At 48.4% G+C, this 15,767-nt stretch overlaps 1 protein-coding gene across 6 annotated transcripts in view; it reads right to left on the bottom strand.

The window, feature by feature from the left end:
- The window catches only part of TYRO3 (TYRO3 protein tyrosine kinase), a 43,975-nt gene extending 31,982 nt beyond the window's left edge, over window positions 1-11,993 (bottom strand). The window contains exons 1-4 of one of the 6 annotated variants that reach the window (XM_068945942.1): window positions 11,937-11,993; window positions 7,354-7,537; window positions 4,888-4,988; window positions 599-769 (exon numbers count right to left, since the gene is read on the bottom strand). In XM_068945942.1, coding sequence (XP_068802043.1) covers window positions 599-769; window positions 4,888-4,988; window positions 7,354-7,535 — 454 coding nt within the window. In that variant the 5' untranslated portion in view covers window positions 7,536-7,537; window positions 11,937-11,993. Of the gene's footprint in view, window positions 1-598; window positions 770-4,887; window positions 4,989-7,353; window positions 7,538-8,400; window positions 8,419-10,989; window positions 11,182-11,936 lie in introns of those variants that run through there. The other 5 variants (XM_068945941.1, XM_068945943.1, XM_068945944.1 and 2 more) reach the window with 5 other exon arrangements.
- Between the last annotated feature and the right edge of the window lie 3,774 nt (window positions 11,994-15,767).

The raw sequence follows: 15,767 nt of genomic DNA, 5'->3' as shown, positions 1-15,767 counted from the left end.
ATGCCCACTCTGGAACAAACTCTGTTCTCTGAGGCTACCAATCAGCCCACTTCAGCATCAATACAGCCACTCTAGAAGCGTCAAACAACTACATGAGGCGGCCAGGTGCCTGCAAGAACAGAGGAGGGGGGAAGAGAGAGGAAAGAGGGGAAAGCAGCATGTGTCATGGCTGTGCACGGAAGGAAGAAGTAGCACCTCTTACAAGTGCAGACTTTTAGATTCCTAAGCCACATGTCACCAGCAGAATCATTTAATAAAACAAAATCAGCCTCCATGAGGTGGAGCAACAAAAGTCAATGTGACCACGCATCACCTCTCCAGTAGCAGCTTTATCACAGTGCCAGCCCCACCCAGGCTCTTGAAGAGCTTGTGCTCTACATGCCAGCGCAAAACACACTGGGAAATGATCAACCCTGGAGGTGACCTGGTTGTGCATGAGACTGTAATCTCTCAGCCTTCAGTGTAAAGCTAAAGACCATTCTCACACTATGTGGCCACCCAGTGTCCCTGGGCATGTACTGAAACGAGACTCTCTCCTCCTCTCCCTCTCCACGCTCCTGAGACTCCAAGAGATCTCCTGCATCAGCAGCAGCCTTACCTGACACATTTAGGATGGAGGGGGAGATGTCTGGAAGCCCCACTCTAGAGTCTCCCATCCACCAGACAATTGTCACTGGCTCAGGGGGACCAACAGCAGCACAGGCCATATGAAATGGGACATTAGGGGACACGGACACATCCTCAGGCTCCACAGTAAAGTAAGGCACACCTAGAAAAGCAACAGACAAGTGATAGTAACTGGAAAGGTTCCTTCTCTCTCTTGTTTATTTCCTCTAGTGTTGGGCATTGGACACCCATCTGCCCCTACGCCTAATCTGACTCTCTCCAAGCCCTTCACAAAAATACTCAGTCAGATATGCTACATAACCTCAGGACATGAATGACCACTGCCACTGAAGTCAGAGAAAGAAACGCTCCTGTTTTCCAAAATGCCTTTGAAAAATCTGACTTTGAATGAGTCTCCTTCAAAACTCCCCTATAAACGAGCTTTTAATGGCAGCATTGGTTCTATTCTCTATCAGTTGGAGAAACTGGGGTTTACACAGGCAACAGCCAGGAATCCTAGCAGTGTCTGTCACCATTTTCAAAAGATACCTAATCTAGCTCCAGATATTTCTTGCCATGCCTTAAAAAATGAATCTTGTAAACATGTTGAACTAGCTGCTGTAACAAACCCATGAAGGAGGAAAGAATTCCCCTGGTGAGACAGGCATCATTTACAGTACTTTCTTCACAGCTTAATTGAATGACCTTCCAGCATGCTCCAAACACCGAGAGAGGCAGGCTGCCTTGGAATTAGGGATAATTTGTTACAGAGCTGAGGGCTATTCAGGGACACCGCTCTCTTGATAAGTATCTGTTCACTGTGGTGGAAAGATTCTGATTTGGTACAACAGGCCTTAGATCAGAGCCATCCAGAGCAAAATGCAGATGCAGCAGCACTGCCTCGGGTCATTTCTAAACTGGTAATAGCTGAGTATAACTCAACACAGCAAGTGATGTGGTTCTTCTCACAGGCGATGCCAAACCCCTTGTGGTTTTACTGCTCCAGAGCAGCAACACAAAATTCACCGGGCACCAGAGTGGACGCTGACCCTGCAGAGCTGCAGTCGTGCATTTTGGTGACCCGTGGAAGAGCCGAAGGCCCACAGCAATGCTGAGTCCCCTTTATACTCAAAACTTTCAGTTTCGAGCTACTGACTGTGTCTGCACCAAAATGAAAGATAAAGTTTTCTCAGCTGGGGAAAGACTGTTTTGAAAATGTTGATACAGTACCTCAGAGAAACAGAGGAACCAATGATATTGTGCATTTGAGTGTTTCATTTACACTATCTGTCTTTAGCCACAAAGACAACAGCCTTAAGTGGCTCCCGTCAGTATGGCAGATCCTGAGCACCTCTGAAAGCAGATGATTAATATAAGTGTCTAAATACAAATTTAGAAGCTTAATGCTTGACACTTCCCTTACATCCCAAATGAAAGCAATGTCTTTAGTCTTCTGCTGACCATCCAGTCACTGTTTGTATCTTTTAGGTGACAGTTTCTTTGGGTTTTCCTCTCCACCTTTACACACACCTCTTTAGAGTGGCAGGTAAATGAACAAACTAAAATAGGCCTAAAAATAGGTCACTTAATATTTTTGCTTAGAAAAGGAATGATGATGCCTGTTTGTGCAAAGGTTCATGCTCAGGACAGGTATACCCATCATCATGATTTACTGTTCTTCTTTTGCTTACATGTATTACTTTATTTTTTTATTGCCATCATATATAAACAATAAAAGTGAATAAACTTTCCAGATACTAGCTGTGACACCTCCGCCCACTTTGCCTTCCTTTTCTGAGGAGAAAACGTTACCATCTCTTCTACCCATGGGCAGGATTCCTGCCTGCTGTCCCTTTGAGCGAGCCTTCAAGAGAATGCTGCCCCATGCAGCAGGTTTTCCCACTTCTGGAGCAATTGTGCAGATCAGACAAGGCCGCAGTGAGTACACTAACTCTCACGGCACAGGGAGTGCAGCTGATCCATGCAGCTCAGGCACATGCACCGCCCCATAGCAATGCTGTCTGGGTGCTGCGCAGTCCATGACACACTTAGCTGCCTAAGTCCCTAGTATGGGAAGGAAGAGAGGGCACCCTCATTCCACAGCTGCGCAGTAGACGCACAGAGCAGTCAACTGCCAGAAATGAGCCAGTGTAGTCCCTCTTCCAAGTTAATACCTGTCCTACTGGGCCAATTTTCTTCTACATCTCATTGTTCAGACAGCGTTAACTCAAGGGGCCATGTCCACACAGGACTGGCTGGGGCAATGGTTCTGTAACCACAACAGGGACTAGCATGGGGAACAGCCACATAGTGAGAGGTGTGATTTCAACAGGACAGTTCTGGAAGAAACATTATCCTAGTTTTTAAGATGGTCACACTCAGCAGTATGCCTCTTAGATTACTTCTCCAGGTATCAAATGCTATCATGTTTTCCACAAGGCCAGAATCTAGTTTCAAAACTGGAACTGGTTTCAAAGTCACTGTGTCTTTGTAAGTTCTGAGGAGAGTTTCAGCAGATCAAACACTTTAGCTGTATTACAGACACAGTCAAACTCCATCAACACAAATTCTGCCTGATAAGGACGACATAACTGGATCTCAAGCAACAGATATTTGATAGCATAGAAATCAATTCTAGCTTGCTTTTAAATAGATCACCAGTGGTCTACATTTGTATTTTATCTCATACTGAAAGACATCAAAACCTACTGAAGACTGCATATGTGATCGGAATAAAGATCCTCTCTCACCAAAGAGAGAAGATATAACAATTGCTATTATTAAGGTAAACTGCTTCTAGACAAAGCTGGTAGGCCCAAGCAGGAAATAGGTATGGAGCTACCAGTGGGACTGATATGCTTTTGATTCCTCCGCATTTTCTTAAGCTAACAGCCGACATACTTTTAAAAATCCACTCCTTACCACTACTTGTTAATTGTTAAGTTTTTTTCCATTAACTCCCATTTCACATGATTACATGCTCAGTTCAAGTTTAACTAGCTTCTATCATACTTGTTTTTCTTATAAAAAAATGACTAGTTGCATTTTGCAGCTTCTGATTCTGCTGTCAGCTTTGGCCTTCGTTCTCATCACTCCCCCTTATCTAGCTGCAGCTGTTTCTTTTGACTTTGACATTTTTTGCCTGTAATATCCAGAAGGGCTCCTTTGTTTTTCAGATTGCTTAGCACACGGAGCTAACCAATTACTCTTCCAGCACCCACCATGCAAATACAGCCACCTCTGGAGCAGACCACAGTAACTGGAACAGAAATAGCAACTCTGCACAATAGAAAACATTTTAAACTGTAAACAATATTCTCCAGTTGAAACTGCACCTGAAATTTTAGGAGGACAAAACCCTGGAATTCAGGAGAACAGCAGGTAAGCGTTGCTCTTCCCATGAGAACTGCTACGAATGTTTTCATGGCTCTGAGCAGCTGAGACTTTTGCTGTAAAACTTCACCCACCCCACCCCATCTCCTGCCACACGGTCCCACCCTCCCTTTTAGGGGCGCTGATTCAGCTCTGGCCGAAAGAGACGAATGTTACCAATTATGTCCAAAACACCAGTTCTTGCTCCAAATACGCTGCTCCTGTCAACTTCCTCACCAAATATTAAGCCATCCTCCTCCTACCAGCTTCTGAGAGCCTGGTAGGACCACGGCTCAAGGGAAATGAAATAAGGCAATAAGAAGCCACCAATCAGCTCTGCCTTCTGCAATTTTTGGGCAACTCTGTAAAACTTATTCTTCATCAGAGAAGGCCGTTTGGGCAAAATAGTGCCACATGGAATATTCATGGCTATGAAGTGCTTCCCCTGAAACTCTGAGAAAAGGGCTAAAAACTAGACCTTGTCCTCAAAGACCTGCTTGGCTGATGTACAGAACCAGCCTGTGACCCTGCTTTGAGAAGGGTGTTCAACCAGCTGATCCCCATGGGTCACTTCAAACCTAAGTCATTCTATGATTCTACGAATTATTTGGACACCAAAGCAACAATGGATTGAGGGGCTGGGAAGAAACATCAGTGCATGAAAGGATCGTCCACTTACTACTTAATATGCATAAATGAAACCAGAGAGCTCATAAACTGACAGCTCCTCTCCTTGAAGCCACTCTCCCTTCATTTCTTACTCCTGCTCTGTAGCTGCCTCCTTGCAGCATCAGCAATGGTTAACAGCTATGAAGCCTGTCGCCAGAGCAATCTGCTCTCACCGCTGCTTCCACCTAGAGTATATCGGTGGGTCAGTCCTGAAAGGAAACCAGCACTACTCCTCCTTACCTTCCACTATGAGCCACACTTGCTGTGATTCTTCCTTCTTCCCCCCGTTCTCAACCTGGCACCAGTACTTCCCAGAATCTGTCCGCTCGACGGATTTCAAGCTGAAAAAAGTCAAAAGCCATATCGATATTTTACGTGGATAAAGCATGTTTTTGCCCCAAAGGACCCTCCAAGTGTTTGGCCAACCAGATGCACAGACAACACCCACTGAAATGCAGCCAGCTCTGGGGAGGAGGGCAACAGCCAACCAGCACAAAGCATGCAGCAAACCAGTGGAGGAAGGAGGCTCCTCTCTGGAGTGAATGGAGGGAATCCTTAGTAGAGCAGATAGGCCTTCCTCAGAAATATCCACGCAGAAAACCCATAATTTGTGTTCTCTGAAAACAGGAAGGGGTTGCTCATCTCCTGGATTTGGAACTGTGATTCTAGCTGGTCTTCAAGAATAATAGCTTGGCCTACAATGTCTGAGCTAGTAGGAAACTCCAAATCACAAACCTCTAACAAGTTTTGCTTAGGTTAGGGGCTAGGACTGGTAACAGCCTCACGCTGGAATAAACGGGTCAGAAATGGCTCCCCTCACTCAGTCGGACTGAGTGCAGTCCGACTGCACTCAGTGTTACCCTCCTAAGAGCACTTCACGTGGCAAAATTTCTTGGGCCTGACTCTCAATTCATGATTTCAAAGGGGTTATGCTAGCCTATTCCAGCACAGGACCTCACCCCACGAACCCTTCTGTGTCCTCTTTGGCTCAGCAACAACTCCTCTTCCGAGAGGAGTTCACACTGCCAAGCAAGTGAAGGCAGTCATGGGGACTGATTAGTATTCAAGTTTTAGGCTTCCCATTCAGGGGAGAAATTCTGCTCTTTGTTCCAGCACTATAAACTTGCAGTAGCTCCACTGCCTTTAATAACACTAGGCTAGCCTTATGCACAGGTAAATAAGGGCAGAATTCGGTCCCAAAGTGGCAAGGTCTCAGCTACCAAAGGCACCAGTGGGACTCGAGAATCTGTTGATGAACATATGCTGATTGCCCCCCTTGGGATGTGCAGCCATGCGTCTGCTGCCATGCAGGGATCCTGAGCAGATCTGATGCCCGCTCTTCTAACGCTAGCAGTCTGTCTTGGGGAAGGGGGAGAATGTCTCAGGATGGAAGACAGAAAAGGGAGAGTGCTTGCTGAAATGCACAAAATGGTCCCACTACAGCCTGATTTTCAGAGCTGTACCTTCAGATGGCATCAGCTGTCCTGCCCGTCCAGCCGCATGTTCTGAAATACAGCGCTCGCAGGAGAAAGTCACACAGTGGGTGATAGAAAAGATCACTTTACAAGGAGAAAGGAAAAAGGAGAAAAATATGGACACCTCTAGATTGAGCACCCCAACTCAGCCCTGGTGCTGCATAAAATTCTCAGTGCAGGAAAATGAGACGCAAGAAAGGAGATCAGACTGGGAGACTCCAAGAGGCAATGAGATTTAACTAGCAGAACAGAGAGGAGATAAATAGTAAAGTTTCAAGTAAATGATAAATAGTACAGTTTCAAGATGAACTGTTTCCACAACAATGTTACAAGGCAGGAAAAATCTGTGCTCAGTAAAATTATCAGTGCTTACTGGAGACCAGCTTTATCACAGAGACTTTTGGCTCCTGGAATCAGGGACTCCAAGCTACGCTAGTCCAAGAAGCCCAAGAGGGGATGAAGCCTGAGCTCACAAATGACTGATTCTCAGTCAGTTAGCCATTTCGAGCCCTCACACTGATGTCATACTTGCTTGTACAAGCTCTCTTTATGTATAGAAAGGGCCAGAGCAGAACCTGGGGTCTGTTTTAACTTGGTACCTTCAGAACTAAGTGGCATCCACTTCTGCTGAAATAAAGGCATAGAGATTGCTTTGCAGAAATGAGTTTTTGAGCCTCTGAGTAGGGCAGGCCTGATACTTTGTGAAGTATATATATGAGGAAAGTTTCTCACAAAAATGACTCAGGAGTGGTTCAGGTGACAAACACTCCTCCCTAAGAAAGGGGATGTAGTCTTGGGAATCTCATTTCAATTAGCAAGCCTCACTCTTTAGTCAGACTTGAGAGCACAAGAGAGGGAGAGTAGGAAAACTGAATGAGCATGAGAGAGAAAACCTATTTATGTAAGTCAGATCTTAGTCTTCCTGCTGCACGGCAGTACAAGTTGAACAAACAAGGCAAGAACATCCCTTCACCTTGAAGTCACGTCTCAAGCATCAGGAGCATTAGCAAAGCACCTGTCACTGCAGTAGTCAAGAAATCAATAAGGTTCCAGCGCATAAAATCTCAGCCCGGGGTGGCTTCAGTTCTGCTCTCAGTTATATTCATGCAGCACTCTGAACTGCAGACCCTAAGGACCCTGGCCTGCTGAGGTCACTGCAGTTGCATAGATAGAGCTGACAGCAGAACACTCTATATTCCAGGATATTCCTCCTTCTCTGCATCTGTTGTACCTGAGGAAGCCGATCCAGTGCTCTTCATCTACTGGAATGTACACCTGGTCTACGCTTTGCACCACTGTTCCGTCCTTGATCCACAACATCTCGGGATCTTCCATTCCCTCGAGGCTGCAATTTAGTTTCACGGGTTGACCCTGGGACACCTTTAATTTGATTGGAGATCCTGTAAATTTCATACCTAAAAAAAAAATACTACTCCGCCCCACCCCCAGAAGAAGGGGGGTTGGAGTACAGCAAATTACTCTAGGTTGGTGGTCTAGAATTACATACCCTAACAGCACACATGGCACAGAGGTCTACTAGTCTCATCACTGCTCTTCCGTGTTTGTTAAGTGATAATCCAAGGCAAGCACTGAAATTACAATTGCCAGAGAAAGGTGGAGGCTCAGCCCATACCTGGGGCTTTTTTCAATTCAGCGCTCACTCATGCAGCAGCACAGTACGCTTCCACAGAGCAGTGCCCAGGCAGAGCCGGTCAGAAATGCTGGGAGCGTCGCTGTGCCAGCGATCCAGCAGTGCTAACTGGGTCCTCTCAACACAGTACCACACCTCCCTCTCCCTCAGCTTAAATTTCATCTAGGGTGTTCCCGCGCTGCTAAGAAATCATTATGCTTGCTCTGTTGTGTGCATTTGTAAAGAGCAGGAATACAAGAAAGAATCAACTATGCCACGTTATTCAGGATACCCTGTTCCTCTGCATTACAGAAAGCATGTCTGCAATTTACAAAACCCATGAAAGCAAAGCCTATTTTACAGCACACCTCACAGAGGAGCAAAACTATTTACAGAACACATACTTCTGTTGCGTGATGTGGGCATACGCTTGCATGAGCCTCCCTGATCCTTCAGCCCAGTCAGAGAGTCATGCTCTGCTCAGAGTTACGTAGTTGTGACTCTGAAGCAGCAGGGCTGGAGCCAGTGGAGCTGCTCAGATTTACATTGACACAGAAGTGATCAGAATTTGGCCCAGAGCACTGTTGCATGCGTGGGTGGATGAGGAGTGTTTCCCTCAAGCAGAAGTGAATATATGGAACACATTACCATGAGAAAACACGGAAGCCAACTGTGTAAGTATATTTAAGAAAGACGGGCATACAAAGGAAGAACGAGGGGATCAAAGGAGACCGTGGGAAAGCAGGAAGGTGGAAAATAAATGTAAAGCTAGTTTTTTTAGGGAGAGTGGCCATTTCCTATGCAGTGGTACAGGACTGACAGACCAGAACAGGTCTAGTCTGGTTCAATAATAAGTGCTGGCAGTGGCCTCCACATCCTTTATTAAAAAAAAAAAAAAAGGATTCCATCATTCCACTGCTTTCGTGCAACTGTATATCACAATACATTACAACTTTATGCAGTTCACCGGCTGGTCAGCTCTCCCACAGGATATCTTGCTAGCCTACAAAACCAGATGGAAAAATGCCACTTGTGAAATCCAGAGTGCTGTGAACTAAGCACCCCTGTTCTTCTCAAACTCTGTTACAGTTTGAACCGGGATTGAATACAGAGATGTTCTGCTGTGCCACTTCCCCTTTGCCAACACATCCCCTCCTGCAGCCACTGTGCTCATGCCTTGCAGGGTACGGCAGCTGCTGAGGGCATTTGCAGCTTTGTTGTAACAACAGGGAGACGGGGGGAGGGGGGGGGGGGGAGCCTGCACTGAGTGACCAGCCAGCACTCTGTCTCCAGCAGCAAGTGCTCGGGAGTGATCGCAGCACACCAGCAGAAGGACCTTACTCCTTCTTTTAATGAGTTCCCCCAGCCCACTAACGGCTGTTTTCCAACACTCAGCCTTTTGCCCGTCTGTCTGTTGTTACCAACTTAGCAAATTCACTAAAAACATGGAAAAACTGGTAAGATGATCGTTTCAGTTTAGCTGCTGCACCTCTTTTGCAGGGCTAAGGATTTAATCACCTTGGGTGAGGATGATCTAACCTTGCATTACTTAACTCATCTGTAACACAAATTACACGTCCCAGTGTGTGCCAGAAAGCATCCTCCCTTTCCCCACTCACAACATTGGAAGAAAACATGAAAGCTTCATAGCAGTGCTCTCTGTATTTATTAGAGAAGACTAACACAGCCAGCATGCTAAATGCACACAAAAATTGACAGACACTTTGATTACAGGTGCCTTAATGGAACAGCAAACTACTTTGCTTTCCTTAGACTGCTCTGCCGAAAGAGTTAACCACAAACTAAACAACGAAGTGTCTTTAGAGAGTCTTTGTGGTTTCAGTTCCCATACAAATTAATGAGGGTGGAAATTAAAACAGAGTACAAATGTACAGCCTAGGTTGTAATTCTCTACATTGCCCGGCTATAATCCCTCCATCACGATTAAATGAAAGGAAGAAATACCAGTCAGGAATCTTTACTAAATTTCACACATTTTTAAAAAAAGTTTAGTCTTAGCTGAAGCATCTTTTCCTGCAGGTATCAGGAAGGAGCACACAGGACATCAATATGGATTTTAATTTCCACCCTTTCCCTCCTTCGACTCTCTCACTCCTGATTTCTCATCTGATAACATTCTTGCCAGCGCAAGAAATAATCTCATCCACATAGGTTCCCCCAAGCCTACCTGTAATTGCTGCAGAAGTTGAAATGCATAGTTGACTACTAGGAAATAAAATTATATTAAATTCCTTATCAACCAGTTGTCAGACAGAATTGACAGCATTTGAACACACTGGTTGTCAAAATATGCAACATACTTTTTTTTTTTCGATTTGCCATCTCTGAATATTTTGATTACCAGGAACAGAAGTAGGGTTTTTTTTTAAGTTATATGTGGAATGGTGAGAGGAAGATGTCTACCAACGCAAACTAAGCGAAAGGTCTCAGGACTCCAGTCTAGCAATCAAACTCATCACGCAATCTTTCCAAAGCAAAGTCCCTTCACATATTTTGCTCCACATGCAACGCAGAGCCTGAACTGCCCGTGAAGTCAGTGGGAGACCCGCTTAGGCATGGAAAGGCTTTCACATCCCGTCTTTCCGCCTCCACTCAGAGGTGAAACTTCGGAGAATTAGTTAAGAAGGAAAACCAACGAAAAGCCACTCCGGAATGCCTTAGCGCCCGGCTTCCCTCCGTGGCGCGTTGAGCTAAGCAAATACTAGAACGCCTCTGCAAACAACGAGACAAGAGTATTTTGACTGCTGCCCGCCGCTCCCCGCCGCGCGGCCACGCAGGCGAGTGCCGCCGCCGCCGGGCCCCTCTCCCCGGCGGCACCGAGCCGGGGGGTACCGAGGGGCAGCGCACAGCCCCCACGCTGCGGCTCCGCGGGACCACATGTCCCGCGGCGGACGGAGGCCGGCGGCGCCCCCGGCCTCCCCGGCAGGCCCCCGGGGACCCCGCGCCTCCACCGAGCGCCAGGCCGCGCCGCGCCGCCCGCCCGGGCCACCTGTAGCCGCGGCGGCGGCGAGCGGGCCGAGCCCCCCGCCCCCGGCCCCGCGGCGCCGGCAGCACCGCAGCCCCGCGGGGCGGGCGGCCGCCGGCGCCGGGCGCGGCAGAGGGTCCCCCCCTCCCCGCCGCCGCCCCTCAGCGGGGGGCCTCCCGCCAACGGTCGCCCCCCGGCCAACGGTCGCCCCCGGCCAACGGCCGCCCCCCGCCGGGCTGTCAGCGCCTCACCTGCGGCGGCGGCCAGGTCCCGGAGCACCGCAGCCCACAGTCCCAGCCACAGGAGCCGCGGGATCGCCATGCTCCGCTTCAGCTCCATCTCTCCCGCTCCACCATCCTCCCCTCAGCTCCCGCCGGCTCGGGGGGCGGCCGCAGCCCCCGGGAGGCGGCGGCGGCGGCGGCGGCGACGCGACAACTTCGGCCGCGGCCCCGGGGGCGAGCGGCAGCAGGGCGCGCTCGGCGGGGCGGCCCCGATCCCGATCCTGGTCCCGGTCGCTGCCGCTGTCCCGGTCCCGGTCCCGGCGCGGCGGCGGCGCCGCAGGACGGTCTCCCCCTGCCGGCGCGCGGCCGCTCGGCGCCTGCTCCGCTCGGTCTGATCCCCGCTCGGCCGAGGAAGAAATGGCGCTATGTGGCGGCCGCGCCGCGGCGGGGCCCCTCTGACATCACGGCTCATGAATATGCAGCCGCGGGCGCCGCCCGCCGCCGGGACGTGGCGGAAAGTGGGAAATACCGGAGCGGCCGCCCCGGGGCCCCCCGGGGACAGTGACGACAGTCCCGCGGCGGCAGCCCCGCCGGGGCGGGGGGGACGGGGGGGGGTCCCGCGGGCGGGACTGGGCCAGGAGCCGAGGCGAGGCGCCTTTGGAGCCGGTGTCCTTCAAGCAGGAGCCGCTTGGCCTTTGCCCTCTCTTCTGCGTGTGGGAGAGTAGGGAGAGGTCTGAGCGAAGGAGGTGCCTGCTTCCAGCCTCTATTGGGAAGGTGCTAGCACGGGGTGGAAAAAGTCGCTGAGAAATAATTTCCCCCTCCTCACTCCCCCTCCCCCCAAAATCTCCTGGCACTCTCCTTCCATGGAGAACATGGTGAGAGTCTCTGCTGGAAGAGACACCACAAGGAGCAATATCCTTATACCAGAATGCAGTTTTCAGGCCTGCCGTAGCAGTCGGGGAGGGTATGACTCTTACCTAGCGGCTCCTGCCGTACTCTGGACACCTGGGCAAGCTGAGGAGCGTGGCAAAATGGTGTCGATCCCATTAGATGACTGCAGAAACCGAGGCACAACACGATTACATAATTCCATCCTAAGTCCTGGGCTTTGATTCCCCCCCCCCCCCCCCGCCATTTGCATTTCTGCTAGGAATTCCTAGGATTTTGGAGCAATGCCAAGGAAATTTCATGACTGGAATGGAAATGTCACTCCCTCCCCAGTTCTTCAAGCTGCAATGAAGAGGCCAGGAGGAGACAGTGACAAATCACCCTCCCCTGGGAGCTCGCAGGAGGCCTCCGTTCTCTGGGGGACAGGGAGTCGTGACACACCTTTCACTGCCATCATGGTGGTTCTTGGGCTGCGAGGCTCTGCGCATGTTTGCTAAAAGCTTAAAGCACATTCACTGTCATTGCTCTCTCTCTCTCCCCCGTGTGCCCATATATACTCATCCATGTATGTATGCTGCCTATTTCTGCACTTACTCATGTGCATAGTGGCTTCTAGAAAGAAGCTACATTTTTAGATTTTAGTTGCCTCATGAGCAAAGTGGTGACCATTATAATAACAGTGTTTCTGTGGCATTTTTCATCTGAGGATTTCAAGCAGCCTTACAATAACAGAGGCTTACTACACTATATTGGCCCTGTGGGCTCGGGAGAAGCTCAAGTTTGCAAAGACGGAAGGGGAGGCACAGGCAAGTGGTGGGACTTGACCAGCGCCATCCAGGGAGTCAGTGGCAGAGAGAGAGACTCGACTCCTCGCTGCATGCCCGGGGCTTGCCTGTGCTTCAAGGAACGTGCTATGTTTCATGCCAATGTCATGTATGATCATCCCAAAGGTGGGAAGGGAAGTGAAGGGCAGGGCTTTGCAATATTAGGGAATTAACCTCCATGTAAACCTGTTTGGCTTTTCCATGGGATACAGAGACTAGAGCACAGCCCAGAGGTGCTGCCTACCCTGTCCCTGAGTAGCAGCTGTGAATTTAATTAGTGAGAAGCAAACCTCACAGGACAAATGTAAGGCTCGTGCTGAGAGTGCCACCCCTTTTTATGGCTATTTGAATAAGGAAAGGCTTTCTTTTCATTCTGTGATTTACTCTCTTTCCTTCACGCCATTTTTTAGAAAGGATAATTTCAGCTAAAAGGCCAACAAATTTCTTAAGGCAGAGAATGTCCATCAGAGTCATTCCTCTCCTCTGACTGGCTTTAATTACTGGCTTTAATTCCACCTCCCCAAGCCCCAACGCAAACCAAAGAATCCAACACCAACAAGAGCTTGTTTGTGTGCAAAGAGAAGTATGTGACAGGAAGGTTGTGTAGCATGACACAGGCCATGCTCTGGACTGGTAGAAGTCAGCACAGGTTTGCTGGAAGCAGTAGAACAATGTGAATTTTCACTAGCAGGGATCCTGGCTTCAGCTCTTCTGAGAAGGGCTTTATGTCAACAGTGATAGGCAGGAAGTGATAGGCATTTCATTTACCACATGAAAATCGGACTGAAATCCTGTGTGCACTGCCAGTTGGAGTGTAAACTACTATGGGAAAACTTACGGAGGAGTGCAATATTACCATGCAGAAATCAAAGGAACTGGTGATCCTGAAATGCTTTTAGGAGCTGAAGACAAATAAATTCTCCTGGCCTTTAGTGTCACTGAATGAAGCAACTCAGCTTTGTTCTCCCGGCCAGGCTACTAGTGACAGTGCTCTCTGCACACAGACGAAGGACATGGCGTAGTGGCTCATAAATAACTTGGTGCCTTCCTCCTCTCCGTACCTCTTCTGTTGCGACAGCGTGCTGTCATGTCTCACTGGACTTGTTGGGTGGCATGGGCACGTCCTAGGAAACGCCTAAAGGGCTGCACAATAATCAGCAGTGAATTCCCAGTGATAGGAGATTTCTTTAGATGGGGACAAAGAAAAGGGAAGAAAGGAAAGAAGGAAGGGAGGAAGGTCAGGAGGAAGGACAGGAGAGAAGGAGGAAAGTGTTTGCTGGACTTCCTCACCTTCCTCTGATTTTCAGCCTTTTCTAATTATTGAGATCCTACAGGACAAGGGTGGGTTATCCGCAGAAAGCACCCCAAAGTGCCCGTATTGTACATCAGAAGCAGAACCCTAACAGCTCAGCAACAGCGGAGCAACAGCTGCTCGTGCCCACTACTCCATTGCTGAAACAGTTTGTCTGCAATGGGATGCAAAATCGCCTTGTTTTGTACAGGGTGTTTTTCATAGAGCTGCCATGTTTGCACTCAAATTTGAGAATCGTGTCCTCTCTGTTCTCTGATGCTGGATTCAAAGAGCAGTGCTATTCCCTCCATCATGAAAGGACAGATCTGTCATATTGCATTAGTAGGCTGAAGTAATGGCAAGAGGGACAATGGAGTGACATTCAAGGGTCGCAGGAGTAGCTCTGCTCTGCTATGTAGGAAACCCAGGTGACTGCTCATATGCCACCTGAGCTGATAATGTGTTGTAAACAGCATATTCAGCCCCAGGCCAGGATGGGAGCTGCTCCCAGCTTTCCAGTTACCACCATCAGATACTCGAAGGGACAGGAGGGAGCCCGAAGGTTATCCTATGTGTGTGTGTGTGGGGGGGGGCTTTTACAGCTTGGGGATGGGTTCTCAAATATATGTCCCAAAGCCAGGTGAAAACAGGAGGAGAGAGGAAGCAGAAATCCTCTGACTTTTCAAACCCTGCCAAGGACCCTTTGAGAGCTGGCAGATACTACAGTGGCTTTCGAGGACACCGAGAAGGTTAAATTCATTGACTTGGCATAAACTATCTCCCATACTCTGCCCAGCCCATCATAATATGGGATCGCTAGAGCTTGTTCACATCAGATAATAACATTGTTTTAGTGCAGCTGCTTCTAAGGACCCAGATATAACACAGTCTTGAAATGCATGTGGGGCCAAACCAACCATGCCAAACTTTGGATATGGTATTTCAAGTCACAGGTGGCTGCAGCAGCTACACAACAAGACGTGAAACTCATCTTGCCTGCGTCTGGGATAAGCCTGCCATAATTGAGGTATGCTGCTCATTTGAGAATTATCTTAGCAGCATCTAAACTCTGCTCTTTTTCAACAGATATTTTTCTACTATGTCGTCCTTTCTCCTTTCTTGTTTGTCTTCCTCCCTACCACCTCCTTCCATAAGAAATCATGTTGAAATATTCCAGCCTCTCTGTTTCTTGAAGTTGCAGCCTCCTCCAGCTTGAAATCTTCCATATGTGCTGGTTTTAACTTTCTATGTGAGTGAGTGTAAAGATAGGGAACCATATTAAAGACTTGCATTTACTCCATTTTAAGAATAAAGGTAAATTAGAGATGAGTCTGAGCTTTGAGCTCAGATCTAATTCTTTCCTTGTTCCCAGATTCTCTCAGCTCTACTTGAGGGTGGTAGGAGGCACAGTTTGGATGGGGGATGGTGACCTGATCATTGTAGGGTGGATCTAAGTTTGTATTTTTTCTAGGTTCGACCTTTATCCAGTTTAGGATTTTGGCCCCAGTCTAGCTATAAACCTTACCCAAAGCCCAAACATGGCTCCTCCGCATGTCTGGGAAGGTTATTCTTTTTTAGAGGTGATAAACTAACACATCATATGTGTTATCTATCTTTTGCAGTAAATGCCAAGCTGTCAGAATGAAAATGTCACATAAATCCTACATAAAGTATTTATATTTTAAAAGTTCAACTCAGAAAAATTTAAACAACCTTTCTGACGATGCAGTCATTTGCAGCAGGTCAGCCAGGTATTGCCAGTGCGAAATAATGTTTATGTTTCTGGAGTTGGAATAAATACAGTA

Source organism: Struthio camelus, chromosome 5 (genome assembly GCF_040807025.1).
Source record: "Struthio camelus isolate bStrCam1 chromosome 5, bStrCam1.hap1, whole genome shotgun sequence".
In the NCBI taxonomy this organism is placed as follows: domain Eukaryota; kingdom Metazoa; phylum Chordata; class Aves; order Struthioniformes; family Struthionidae; genus Struthio; species Struthio camelus.
Note: the sequence above shows the minus strand (reverse complement) of the source record. Positions and strands in the feature narration are given on the sequence as shown.